The 14,405-nt window shown below is 35.2% G+C and overlaps 3 protein-coding genes across 4 annotated transcripts in view; 1 reads left to right on the top strand and 2 right to left on the bottom strand.

The window, feature by feature from the left end:
* Positions 1 to 7,003, bottom strand: part of LOC129801352 (arf-GAP with dual PH domain-containing protein 1-like) — a 43,937-nt gene extending 36,934 nt beyond the window's left edge. The window contains exon 1 of one of the 2 annotated variants that reach the window (XM_055846290.1): positions 6,655 to 7,003. In XM_055846290.1, coding sequence (XP_055702265.1) covers positions 6,655 to 6,736 — 82 coding nt within the window. In that variant the 5' untranslated portion in view covers positions 6,737 to 7,003. The remainder of the gene's footprint in view (positions 1 to 6,654) is intronic. The other variant, XM_055846289.1, reaches the window with a different exon arrangement.
* A 2,620-nt stretch (positions 7,004 to 9,623) lies between these two features.
* On the top strand, positions 9,624 to 10,307 carry LOC129801351 (protein PBDC1). Its single transcript, XM_055846288.1, has 3 exons — positions 9,624 to 9,690; positions 9,770 to 9,868; positions 9,925 to 10,307. Exons 1-3 carry the CDS (start codon positions 9,688 to 9,690, stop codon positions 10,273 to 10,275), a joined length of 453 nt encoding a protein of 150 aa, XP_055702263.1. The 5' UTR covers positions 9,624 to 9,687; the 3' UTR covers positions 10,276 to 10,307.
* On the bottom strand, positions 10,291 to 11,125 carry LOC129801349 (60S ribosomal protein L26). The gene is made up of 2 exons (XM_055846287.1): positions 11,041 to 11,125; positions 10,291 to 10,814 (listed from the first exon to the last, which is right to left on the bottom strand). The coding sequence occupies exon 2, from the start codon at positions 10,803 to 10,805 to the stop codon at positions 10,347 to 10,349; it is 459 nt and encodes a 152-aa protein (XP_055702262.1). The 5' UTR covers positions 10,806 to 10,814; positions 11,041 to 11,125; the 3' UTR covers positions 10,291 to 10,346.
* Positions 11,126 to 14,405: the final 3,280 nt, after the last annotated feature.

Here is a 14,405-nt window from a genome sequence, read left to right as displayed (position 1 = left end):
CGGCATGAACGTTCGAAGGGAGAGTACTTTCCCCTACTTTAATTCAACAGGGCTTGGGTCTCATAACCCCATACCTGCAAGAATAAATAATGTCCATATCTATATATCCTGGTTGGGAAAGCATACGTAGAGGGAGGTAGGGCTACATTAAAAACACTGTTTTTGGCATATTCCTACGATTGTTTTGTACACTTTACTCCTTGGAAATTACAAGGAGCTATAACACACTTTTTTTCGATTTTGTGTTTTTAGTGCATTTTCGAAAGAGAATTTAATAAATTTTCAGTCGATATGTTACTAAATTTCGTTGTAAGAAATATTTTTCAAAATTTCATTCTAATTTGATTTCTTGCGCAATTTCTTTGAAGTGTGAAGGGCCACAAAATAGATTTATCGTTCATACATTTGTGAAATGAGGGACTAACTCAAGCTAGTTTATTCCATGTCATCTATGATCTGCGGAATGTTATTATTCTTCTTATCATTATTAATAAAGGGACGAAATATTTGTTTTAAATAACAAAAGACATTCGAAAAATGATGAAATAGTTTAAGTAATTCTTTAGGAAAAAAGGAAAAGGAAAGTAGAACAATAAAATTACGTGAACGATCATAAGCTCAACGTAACAATAAAGGGAACCCTCTTAATACCCCACGTCGCTATCTCTTATCGTTTTCTCTGGGACGTGGGAAAAGATACTGAATTCAAATATTGAAGTATTGCATAATATACTGCTCTAAAATTATATTTCTATAATTTATATAATTTGCTAAGATCATTTCTCTGCTTCCCTAACATAATGTTTAGTTTGTGTAAATCTTAACTAACGTGTTTTCAAGATTTCCGAAATTACGGTGCGTCGCTGTAAAATTAAAGACACATAAAATTTTTCTTATTCTGCCTTTGCGTCAATTAAAGTATATTTTTTTCCTTTTATTGTAATACGTTTCAGAGTGTTAAATTTACTAACGAACTGAAAAGGGCGCAAATAATTATTCCCCCTTCAGTAAAACTCAGAACGAGGCATTTTGGCGCGAAACGCAAACTCTAGCTATTCCCAGGGAGGGCTGTTTTTTTTTTGCACATTTTCTGCAATGTCTAACAGCCTGAAAGCGTCCTAACATTTGTGTATTGCCTCACTCTCACTCAAGTTGAATCCAATTGATTGGGTGGAATGAACTGAGGGTGTCGTGGACGCACCTCAAGCGCGCGGATGAATCTGCTCCCCACTCTCCAACTCTTCCTCCACTCAAGATTCTGCTGGGGAGTGATAAATATTTCCCATCTCATCGCATGTTCTATGCGTCAGAGGTGAATGTATGTGTGACGCAGGCCCTCTCTTTGGGCCCTCTTCGGTTCACACTCCCTCCCCCCACCCCAAACCCACTCAGAAGCAAAAGAACGCGCCAACAGTGAGTACATTCACCCCTAAAATACGCAGTCATGGCCGTTTCCCATGTGTGTAGTGGTGCATGTCTGTGAGACGGCGCTACGAGTCTCGAGATGTTTGTGTCTGTGATTGTCGTCATCAATTCAATTCACGGACACTGTTAGCTTGTGTTATTCTGTAGCGTATGTGTGGAGTGGTGTACTCTCCTACTTGTGTTTCTTTAATAACAATTCACAGCCTATGCAACTAACTCTTAATAGGTATTCTGAAATTGCAAGCCTTAACCCTTCAACGGTACATGTAGCATATCTACTTTTAGTAAATCAAGAGTACTTTCGAAAATTTTTAAACGTATTTCGTAAATTTTACACCTAGCAATGTTGTTTGATTTTGTTAAACAAATACAGCACTTGCTATGAGATGCAAGTGTCCCGGGTTCAAACCCTTTTAACCCTTTAAGGACGAGAATGTCTAAAATTGGGGTTCAGAAAAAAATCGTTTTTGCGCCTTTTTAGAGCGAAACATGACTTTAGATAGCCGAACACTGAGAAAAAAAGAGGCTACGATTAACTTGTTTTCGTCATAACTTTAACACTTTTCGGGTGTAAAAATATATCAACATTTTTTAATGTTAATTTTACACCTTTTGAGGGTAAAATCAACATGAAAAAGGGTAACTTTAACCCATAATACACCTAAAAAGGGTAATATTTACACCGATTTAGGATCAATACTGCAGGGTAAAATTAACATTTCCGGAATGTTATTTTGACTTTTTCGGATTTCTCTCAGTATAGCGAAATTTAATTTTTGGGTCACCGGTGACCCAATCGTCCTTAAAGGACTAATGGCCTCTACACACTAGAGAAAATTATGTCCATATTGAGAGTCCACCAGGAATTTTTTCTGGAATTAAAGGTGTTCGTTCAAATTGCACCCAATAAGTTCCACTGTACGTATAATACTCTCCTTGTATAGAAAATATAACATAAGAAAATGAGGAAGGCCTTGTTCCTCTACAGGATGTTATGCCATCTTTATTATTATTATTAATCACACTTCTTTATTACAGTTTAAAAGCGATTGACATTAATTGTCATTAATGAGCATTCAAATGTCTGACCTGAGTCTATCAATTGCTCAATATGTAGAATTTAATCTAGGGTCGAAGGACCAAAATTTCGCAAAAAAATTGCCTATATATTGAAATTTATTTTTTGTATATAATAAAATGCAAGTAATGTGATGTTTTTTAATTAATGTGCCTTTTCCTATAAAGATACATGTTCAATTCAAACTTCATATCCCAAATTGTGCAGAAAGGGTACCTGGTTTAGAAAGGACCGACTGGATAATTTGACCTAAAGCGCATTAGTTTAATCAATGAGAATCGCATAATTTTCGCACTTTACTTAGTCAAATTGATGTATTTCTTGCGGACCAAGTAGTATACCTTTTTATCAACAGATAGATCAAATTTTCAAGATTAGGACACACATTTATTGGAACGCTTATTAACATAAACATTTTAATGAGAAAGTACGAAAACGAAAACACTGTAAGGGCATTCATTGCGATTCAAATAGTATGAGTAGTGTTTTAGAACTCTAATATTGTAAGTTTTAAATGACAACCTTTCATTTTAAATACAACATCCTTTTGACAAACTTTTTGTTTGTTAATTTGACAAAACCCTTTTTTTCAGAGCATAATAAAAAAATCTTTGATTTACATTTATTAAGCTACACAACACTTAATCTATGGGATAAAATTGTGTGCCAAAAGAATTTTACAATCAATTTAAACTAAGCTATGTTATCGTTAATCTTTTACGGCCTCTACACACTAGAGAAATTTATGCCCATATTGAAGAGTTTTTTCCTACACTATCGCAGGGAATTTGCTTGAATATGGATGATTGTTGCCCTCTCCCCCCAAAATTGCCACCTGCCATCCCCTAGGGACTGCTTCCCTCTACATATTACCATCGCGTTTCAAACAATGTATGAGAAATGATGTCACGACGCAGTTTGTCTATTCGACTGGCTGTCGTCAGCACTAGAGGTCAAACGGTTAGAGATAGAAACTTGAGACCTTTGGGATGTCCCTTCACCATAAAACGATATAAGGATCGTAACCATGCTCCTCATTTCCCCTTTCCCTTTCCCTCCAAAACCTCAAAACCCATGGAACCAATATACCACACTTTTTTTCACCCTCTCCAGCCCATTCAAAACCATGTATTTTTGGAATTGCTCGAAAACACATCGTACGATTTTTTCATTTTGGGATACACTCGGCTCTTCTCTAGTTTTTATATTTTGTGCTGTGTGAATTTGTTTTCTGTCGAAAATTAACAGAATTTTCTTCGTAATGTGTCTACTTCATTTTGTAGCACGATTGTATGTCAAAAACTTTGATAAAATGAAAGTAACATATTAACAGGACAGAGCATTCTCATACATTTTCCGTACAAAAATGTGGTATATTATTTCTTAAGTGTTTTTTTTAGTTTTGGTATAAAACCAAAAGCAATCATTTTAAAACTTTTACCAAATGAAAGAGGCTCTAATGTTATGTAATTAGCACAAAATTTATAATGATTGTACGAGGATAATAGTTCCTAAAAACTTTATGAAAAAGACGTAAAATTCGCAATTTTTTGAATTTTTTTGAAAAATTTTCTATCTGTAACACCAGTAAAATTTTAAATTCAATAAAAATATATTCTCTGTATATGTGGCTAATATTTCGTGTTATAATTATTTTTGTGGGATATAAAGCTAAAAAATTATAAAGAATTTAAGAAAAATATACTATTTGTGAATTAAAATGCTCCATCCGTTAGTTATCATCCTAGCATATTAATTCACTCTGCACAAACTGCATGTTTCTTAAAGAAAATGTTTTGAATACATCACTGAGAAAAAACAGGGGTGCGATTAACTTTTTTCTTCATAACTAACACATTTTAGGTGTAAAAATATATCAACATTTTTTAATGTTAATTTTACACATTTTTAAGGGTAAAATTTACACGAAAAAGGGTTACTTTAACCCCTAATACACCTAAAAAGCATAATATTTACACCGATTTCGGATCAGTATTGCAGAGTAAATTAAACATTTCCGGAATGTTATTTTAACATTTTCGGATTTCTCTCAGTGATCAACCGCCAGTGTTTGGCAGCTGTCGCCCGAATATCGAAATGCCAGATAACGAACAGCTGAGTGTAGGTTCGCGAGGTTGCCTATGCGGACATTTCGTCCATATACGAAAGTATCGTTGAATCATTCATAATAACTGATATGGTATGATAAAAAAAGCCTACATCTTCATATGCCTTTTTGCCAATTTCACTGCAGTCAGAAACCCCCAAAGTGTGGGCCTGCAGGGGGTATCAAATGCTATTAATACCTTTTTCTGTCGAATATTTTCAGGCATATTGTGTTGCTTCTTTGATAGCTTTGTTCATTTATCTTTCCCAGACATTTTTGGATCCCACTAAATTCTTCCCTAAATTTGTGTTGCTAATATGTCGAGTTTTTCAAGGTCAAAGTCTAAAAAGGCTCTAGAAAGCGCATTTCTCAACCGAATGGTGTTATATTGGAGTCATTGGAAAGGTCTTGGAATTTTTAAAAAGTCTTATAAATTACAATCGATTGTTAACAGGTAATGACCCAATCCATAACCGATGGGTAATTTTTATCAGAAAATCAATTGTATTATTCGTAAGATATTTTGGACAATCTTTTGAGTTACTCAATCGGTTTAATAAATTGGTTGTGGACCGGTAAATAGTAAATGATGAGAAAGCACTTTTGAGGTATAGCCTCTGAGTCACGAGTTCGATCATTCCGCAAATCTGGGAGACTGCCATTTTACACAGTAAATTTCCTCAAATTTGAACATTTGGGGGGTATAGATGACATTTCTCACTCCTCAAATTTGAACAATATTTTCAAAAATGCAACAGAATTCATGTGAAATGCACTTTCCCAAATTTAAGAAAGATAATTTTAGAGAATATATCAATGTAATTTATCGTTGTAGAAATGGAATTTATTGCGGAAGTTAATATAATACGATAATATTGAGGAAACACCAGAGAAAAATAGTTCTATTTCAGATTCACGCAAAACTTTCTTCACATAACCTCAAATTTTTCATTTTGAACTCAACCGTCGTTCAAATTTGAGGAACTCGACTGTATCTTGTCATTTATAGGTTATGGTGTATATTGATTTTACTTCAGGCACCTCATGTGTTTTTGTTATCTCATTGTGTTTGATTAAATATAACTTTTTCTATCTTTTAACTTTTTTTAGGGGTCAATTTTTTGATGTTTTAGCACCGAGCAGGACTCGATTTTTCTAACAAATTCGGGGCAGGGATCACTTTTCCATGGGCTGACGCTCTTACCGCTCTTACCAATTACATCACAAGATTCTTGTAGCACGTACATTAGACTCTCTCAAATTCGGGCATTTGGGACCGAAATGTCAACCGAATTTGAGATAAATTCGGGCGATAAACTTTTTGAAATACAACGATTTTTATTGATCTACACATAATTGAATTTACATACTTAGATATATTGAAAATTTAATTAAAATTCCTTAATAACGCAAAATTACATCAAAAATCAGATAAACCATAGCAAATTTGAACATATTGGGTTAATTTGATAATCACAATCAAACTTAAAAAATGTTAACAAACTTTTTTCGAATTTAACTGCTGCCCGAATTAAAAAGTAACCCGATCTTAAAAGGGCCAAATTAGCGAGAGTCTACTGTACTATCTCTGGGAAAGTTATGAAAAGGGTGAGACATTCTGCGTGATGTAGCATTAGATTAGACCATTAGGGTTAACATAAAAATCACAATGTCAATATTGAAGTCTGCCTTTATGAAATTTTCTCACTTTGCCCTCCCCCTCCATCAGCCATGGCGCAATATTTTGCTTGCTGTATCTTCGTCTGCAATGGGGTTCCTGGTTGGAGACTCTGCCCCATTGTGAGACGCGTATGCATCTTTTCAACCCCCCACTAAGTTGGGACCAAGGACTCACGTTGGCGTAAACAACACACACACACATTCATCCATTTTACACACTATTTTTCGCCTCACGATGGCCCACGCTTCAGCAATTTATACTGTTTCTTGCTTTTCTTCTGCGCCCCCTGACCTGATAGCCTCTCTTATTCCCTTGGACTGAAAGGGTCCATGGACAAAAAAAATATTACAATTGAACACTCACATTTACTGCCACAATCTGCACATTCATTATTGCCACTTTTTTTCAGGAGCTCCAAGAGCATTTGAAGATTCTGGTCTGCCATCTCGACTGTGCGGGATGTGTTCCTCAAGTCTCAAGATGCAAAGTGAATGCCTTTTTCACCCCAAAAACACAATTTTTCACAATATAAAATCACACAACACGACTCACAAGATATATTTTACAATTCTCCACAACACATAACACCACTCGCACAAAAAATGTGAGGGATTATTGTATTATGTGAGCCACCCTCGAGCTCCAACAACCTTCTGTATGTGTTCAAAACGCAGTTTGGGGAAACACTGATACCTCCGCGGGCACTTTCTTGACATTCGAACTCGAAAGCGACAAATTCGCTAACGAAGACATAACCGTTAGTACACTGTAAAAAAATATAATAGTGGACAAAAAATGGAAAAACTATCTTTTAAGTCTTTTTATGGTTATTATCTCTGGAAATAGCTAATTTAAGAATTATAAAGGAAAATTGTAAAGTATAAGGAATTTTTGCTGATGGCCTCTGCGCTCTCTGCTCTGGTTAGTCAATATTTTTTCCATGTGCGCAAAATACCTAAAATTTCTTGTTTTTATAAAAATACATAAATCATATAAAAAATGCCACTATAGGGGTATTACGTTGTTGAGTACCGCCTATAAAATATTCTCCTCTATTCTGCTTGGTCGAATAGCCCCATTCGATCAGCTCAGACCATTATTGGACCATACCAATGTGGTTTCACTCCAGGCAAATCAACAACAGACCAGATCTTTTCCCTTCGGATGTCTATGGAGAAGATGAGAGAGCATGACCAAGCACTTCACCATCTCTTCAACGATTTCAAAGCAGCCTACAATAGCATAGTCAGGGTAAAACTGTACGAAGCCATGGGAGAATTCGGCATCCCGAACAAACTGATTAGACTGGCTAGGATGACCATGACCGATGTGAGGAGCAAAGTAAAGGCGAACGGATCACTGTCACGAGAATTTTGCGTGAACAACGAACTCAGATCGGGGGACGGACTATTGTGCGTCCTCTGGCACTGGAGAAAGCGATCCGTGACTCCGGAGTGAGCATGAGGGGGGTCATACTCAATAAGTCCACGCAGCTCCTAGCCTATGCTGACGATATTGATATTATGGGACGCAATACAAGAGGCCTTCATCCAGATTGAACATGCGGCACGAAATCTGGGGCTACAGATAAATGAAGGCAAAACGAAGTACATGGTGGCCTCGTCAGCAGCAACTCCGGCAACATCTACGGAGACCATCGGTCAAACAGGGCTCCGGATGGGGGACTACAACTTTGAAGTTGTCAACTCCTTCGTGTACCTTGGGTTAACAATCACAGCCGACAACAATATCTCAACAGAAGTCCGCGCACGGCTGCTGAAAGCCAACAGAGCCTATTTTAGTCTATCAAGAGTTTTCCGGTCCAGAAACTTAAGCATAAAGACTAAGCTACTGCTGTATAGGACTATGATCCTGCCAGTCCTCACGTATTCGTCTGAGACGTGGGTTTTGAACATTCGGGATTTTGGCTTTCGTGATTTTGGCCTTTTCGGGATTTTGGCGTTCGGGATTTTGGCTTTCGGGATTTTGGATGCCACCGATAAAAAAAAACAATGCAGAAGATATTTTTGTTAACTCTTTCCGGACCACAACATATCCAGCGAACGAATTTCAGTAAAACTCACTTTATTGTAAGTCTTAGTAGTCAAATATGATACTTTCGTAGAGAAAGAATTTTTTCCGCCTCTGGGAAATTGGAAAACTCATGGGTACACTCGTCTCCAAAAGAACGAAAAGGAGACAAACTTCAATTTTCCAAAAGCCATTAATATCGATTTTGTGAATTATTTTTGCGTGTCAAATGACTCCTTTACAATGTTGATAACTAAAACAAGAAGAATTATTGACCAGTATCTTGTGGGATGTCCAGGAAGTGCTAAAAAGGACACCCAGCTCCTGCTTGCCAACAGATTCCTCAAAATATTTCACACAATAACACTTTAACACACATTTCTCTCAACACGATGTTATTGCAGACACATTAAGCTTTCTCAAGAGCCAAAAAAACATTTCCTGTACAATCAGAATTCACCAAAATCAGGAAGAGTAGGAAAAACTTCCCTGAAAGCCATCTCCCTCGCTGCCAAATGTCAGAATTATCGGCCATATTGGCAAAAATTTCGCTCCCGCTTGGAATTTTCTTACAAGGTTGGTGTCAAAAAGCAAATGGCGGACATTGGCGGGATAACCTTACATTTGACCTCTAGATTTTTGTGGACAAGAGTACCCATAAAGTTTGAACAAGTATTTTAAAAATTTAAGAAAAAATTATTTTTCGAATTTGTGCAATCTGTAATTGTTAGTTATCATACTTATTGACCCCGAGAGGTTTTTCCTTATTCGGGTCTAGAAATATCAAAAAAGTCACAATAGGGGAAAGTGCTCATGCTTGATACCATTGGAAGCTTCGTAATGACTAAATTTTTCTTATGTTTCTCAATAAACAGGACTCCGCAATATATTTCAAAAACTGGCCACTTTCCCATAATTTTTAAAGTATGGTTGCGATGAGTCACATATATATTGTGAAACATAGAAAATTTAGTCATTACGAAGCTTCCAATGGTATCAAGCATGGGCACTTTCCCCTATCTGCAAGGAAGCAAAAAATCTAACATTCACGATTTTTGACCAAAAATATCTAAGCTCAGGAGATAATTAGGATCCTGCAAAAAATATCCTAGGTTTGGACATCCTTTAGTTTGTAATCATCCATAAGAATCGGATTTTTATCGATTCTAAATAGTCTAAAAATTGTTGTTTCCATGGGTACCCAGAGTTCCAAAGGAGACGAAAGAGTTAATTAATTTTTTTATTGCAAAATGAAAATTTCAATCTTTTAATTTAAGAGATTTCTTTAAAACTTCTTATTGCAATTCGAAATTCGAAGAATAGATTGGAACAGTCGGGTTTCTCATCTGTCACATAACCTCCAAAATGGTGCGTTTTGTTTTTCTTACAAAATCAGAAAAAATGAAAAGAAACCCCAAAAGAAGCTCAAGTGATCTTCTATTTGCAGGATATACTTTCTCGACCAGCCACAGAGTTTGAAAATGATCACAGCCTGGAGTTATTGTGGGCAGAGAAGGCATATGAGCACGCGGAAGTTTACTTTAATGTAAGCCTCTGGGATTATCCGGAAAACTCCATTAATTCTTCCGATTTTCCTTGCAGATGCTGTGCAGTGTCGATCCTCGTCTCTTGAATCTCACACCACACGATGATGTTATTTACCGGACGTTCCGCAAGGAGTTTCCGGACTTTGATGTGTCAGCTGTGAATGAGGATGAGCTCAAGAGTACAGCCGAAAAGGCCAAATGGAGGGTATTTATTGAGAAATTCAACAAATTGGAGAATTTCAGCTATGGAACTTTGCTCAGACCGAGATCAAGTGAGGAATTTTCAGCAGATAATGCAATCCTTGTGGTGCGAATACAGTTTCTGGCCATTGAGATTGCTCGGAATAGGGAGGGACACAATGATCGCTGGAGAAAACGTCCCAATCCCCTTAAAAATGTCAAGTGATTGAATAAAAAAAGCTTTTTGATACTCTCTCACATGTCTGTCTCTTTATTTTAATCATCTGACCTGGACATTTAAGATGTATCCATGGCTGTGGCAGATGCAGCAGCACTCTCTTCGGTGTACTTGCCCTTGTCCTTGCCCAAAGCAGCCAGACGTCCCTTTGCTCTTCTGTCGAGGATCTTCTTGCGATCCTTGTCCATCTTTAGCTTAACGATGAGGCATTTGGAGGGATGGATGCCAACGTACACATTCGTTCCGTTTGCCTTCTCCCTCTGGATTCGTTCGATGTACACGACAAATTTTTTCCTGTACACCTGAACCACTTTGCCCACCTGGTTACCCTTGTAGTGGCCCCTCACTACCTGGACTTCGTCGTCCTTTCGGATTGGCATTGTGCGGACATTGTACTTCTGCCGGAGTTCCTTGGACAGAGGTGCCGACATCAGCTTCCTACGGATATGGGAGGGGGCCGAGAAGTGCCTCTTGCGGTTCTTCCTCCGCGACGACGACACATGCTTGTTGAACTTCATAGCGGAGTGCTACCCAAAAATAAAAAAAAAAATACAGAAATTATTGATGTTGGCATGATGCATTCACAATTTAAGGTTAGACAGTTTATACAGGATTTTTCGCATATTTCACTACATTTTGACCCTAATTTTCAAATATTGTGCAATTGTTAATATTCCTGCTTAATATTTTCAATAGAAATACATACAATAAGGAGTAAAAATGCGAAAAAATACAATATTTTGATTCACTCACCAAGTATTCTTCACGTTTTCAAGAAAGAAAGACTCAGCGGAAGTTGCAGCCATCTTGTGGGATTTGCAGGTTTTTTGGTATTTCCCATCTGGCAACACCGGAATCTGCAGATGGCGGGATATTTGTAATAAACTGCCGATAATTTTTTTCTTCTTGCGATGCAATTGGAAATCTTACTAAATATCCTAAATATTCTTAGAAAAAAGCTTTAAAATCACTTTCCTTTTAGATTTATTATAACATTATTTTTTATATTACACCTTTTCATTTTATACAAAATTTTCTTGGTGTTTCTCTTAGAAATAAATTCAATAAATAACAAGTCATAAAATATTAGGGGAAAGCGCGCTCGATCGAACGATTTATGTTTCGAACAATTCATATTTTCAATGTTTTATAAATGAATTTGGACCATTATAATAAATAATTTTAATAACTAGTTAAATGCCTTAAATTTTCAGAAAAGAGCTGTGGTTGAGAAATCCATAAGAAACGTAGAGAAAAGAGGTGGCAAAGCGTCCCAGCTTTGCGGAGTGCTCGAACTCACGAGAAAACACATATTCATGTATTGTATTATATTTTATCACGCTTTTTGGGTAAGGTACCGCTTTAATACGGATCACATTGATTGATAAATAAAAAAAAAACATTCCAAAATAAGAAATTCTTTAAGAAAAATAGGTTCTGGAACAAATAAAAAAGTAAATCCGTGAAAGATACCAAGGAGAAAAGTCAAATTTGGTCGGTAAAAAGTCAAATTTGGTCAGTGAAAAATCAAATACGGTGAGTAAAAAATCAAATACGGTAAGTAAAAAATAAAATATGGTCAGTAAAAAATAAAGAATCGGGTCAGTAAAAAATCAGATTTTATCAGCGTATATTTTGGTCAATAAAACTCAAATTTGGTCAGTAAAAAGTTAAATTTGGTCAGTATAAAATAACATTTGGTCAGTAAAAAGTAAAAAGTCAAATTTGGTCAGTAAAAAATCAAATACGGTCAGTAAAAAATAAAATACGGTCAGTACAAAATAAAATATGGTCAGTAAAAAATAAAGAATCTGGTCAGTAAAAAATCAAATTTCATCAGCGTATATTTTGGTCAGTAAAAAATCAAATTTGGTCAGTATAAAATAAAGTTTGGTCAGTAAAAAATCAAATTCGGTCTGAGAAAAGTCAAACTTGGTCGGTAAAAAGTTAAATTTGGTCAGTGAAAAATCAAATTTGGTCAGTAAAAAAATCAAATTCGGTTGGAGAAAAGTCAAATTTGGTCGGTAAAAAGTCAAATTCGGTCAGTAAAAAATCAAATTTGGTCATTGAAAAATCAAAATTGATCAGTATAAAATGTAATTTGATCGGTAAAATATAGAAAATGGTCAGTAAAAAGTCAAATTTTCCGTGCTTTGGGAAGTAATTTGTGCCGCCTGTTGAGACAAAGGGAAATTTTCTGTGCTTTGGAAAGTTATCAGTAGCACCTGTTCAATTTTTGTACGAAATTTAGGAAAGACGAAATATGAAATACGAAATGTACTAAAATACGAAGTTTTCGCAATACGAAATGTGCAATACTTTTTATCAGGATATGCAAAGTTTTAACTTTTATGGTGTCATGGGCCCGCGACCCCAATAGGGATAAGCGGTTGAAAATGAATGAATGAATGAATAACTTTTATTGATTTCCTTTTAGTTTTTTATTGACCAAATTATTATTCACTGATCATATTAAATTTTTCACTGATTAAATTTCACATTTTACTGATTTAAAAAAAAAATACTGACTAAATTTGACTTTTTGCCGACCAAATTTGATTTTTTACTGACCAAATTTTATTTATTACTGACCAAATTTTATTTTTTACTGACCAAATTTTATTTTTTACTGACCACATTTGATTTTTTACTGACCAAATTTGACTTTTCACCGACCAAATTTTATTTTTTTCCGAATTTTTAAAAGTTTTTTACTGGCCAAATTTAATTTTTTACTGACCAAATTTAATTTTTTCCGAATATTTTAAAAGTTTTTTACTGACCAAATTTAAATTTTTACTGACCAAATTTGATTTTTTTATTGACCAAATTTGACTACCGACCAAATTAAATTTTTTACTGATTTTTTAAAAGTTTTTTACTGACCATAGTTAATTTTTTACTGACCGAATTTGAATTTTTTACTGACCAATTTGAATTTTTTACTGACCAAAAAGATTTTGCCAAAAAAAAACTATTTTCGTAGAAAAAAATAATCTCTTATATGAAATGTGCGCATTTATACTGCCTTTTTTAATGAAAAGAATAAATTGTAACATAAAATATATGAAATGACTGCATATTCTCGAAATGGACAAAAAAAATCATATGCCTCTACAATGCATAACATGCGTAGGAGGCCATTGTAATATGATGGCTCAAAGTCAAAAGTTTAAACCTTATATCTGAGAGATTTATCAACCGAATTTTAATGCACAATTTCGAAATATATCAGACTGATGTCAATTCTCTTTAGAAAAAGATTTGCCAATAGTCTTCAGTGCCTCTATGCAAAAACGTATGGAAAAATGAAATGTCGAGAGGCCCCTGGTTGAGTTGACTTATGGGGGGGGTCATCGAAGACCGGAAGTCGATATCTCTTACCGTTTGGCCTCTAGCCGTGTCACAAGTTGAAAAAAACTGGATTATATAACTGCTCTCTCTTTGAGCAGTAAAATTGAATTGTCCGAAGCTGGAGTCAGCCGAAGGTAGCGCTATTTCCCCTAACATTAATTAGAGGGAAATAGCGGATACGGATACTGGCAAATTAAACCTTAAAAAAATATGGATAAAAATTGAAAACGACTGTTGTAAAACATAAAACTCAGAAGATCATCAAACAAATCAAGGAATCATAGAATTCAGTTTTATTTTTATCTTCGAAAAATAAAAAAAAATCTTATAGAGAAAAGATTTTAGGAAAAACTTCTGTTACATACTTAACAGGTAGTAGATTAACTACTCATATTTTATGCATTTTTTCTTGTTTTTTTGTATAACAAAATCTTCATAATTCATAACTGTAGTACAATTAATTTTCTTATGGCGTTTTACTACCGTTAAGTAATAAAATATTGTAATTTCATGTTTTCTACGTACTTATGAGTATGATAACTTATGTAAGATTTCTTTTATCTCTTAGCATTTATAATAGTCGTTATTAAAGACTTAATACGGTCATATTGAGTTCAGAGTAGGACGGGAGCATGTAATTAATTTGTAAATAAATTTATACAGCCCTTTAATCACTGAGCACTAAAATTGTGTCCTACTGGTTAGTCGTTACTGGCGTGATCGTATGATGTGTTTCTGAATTTTACCATAAAATCAATTAAGAT

Source organism: Phlebotomus papatasi, chromosome 2, assembly GCF_024763615.1.
Source record: "Phlebotomus papatasi isolate M1 chromosome 2, Ppap_2.1, whole genome shotgun sequence".
In the NCBI taxonomy this organism is placed as follows: Eukaryota; Metazoa; Arthropoda; class Insecta; order Diptera; family Psychodidae; genus Phlebotomus; species Phlebotomus papatasi.
The sequence above is the reverse complement of the archived record's forward strand: the minus strand, read 5'-3'. Positions and strand labels throughout refer to the sequence as shown.

What these genes read in the sequence shown, in the direction of transcription:
- LOC129801351 (XM_055846288.1), top strand. An exon ending in ACGCGGAAGTTTACTTTAAT is followed by an intron (nt 9,869 to 9,924) that starts GTAAGCCTCTGG and finishes TTTTCCTTGCAG; the next exon opens with ATGCTGTGCAGTGTCGATCC.
- LOC129801349 (XM_055846287.1), bottom strand. Translation starts at nt 10,805, where the DNA reads ATGAAGTTCAACAAGCATGTGTCGTCGTCGCGGAGGAAGAACCGCAAG.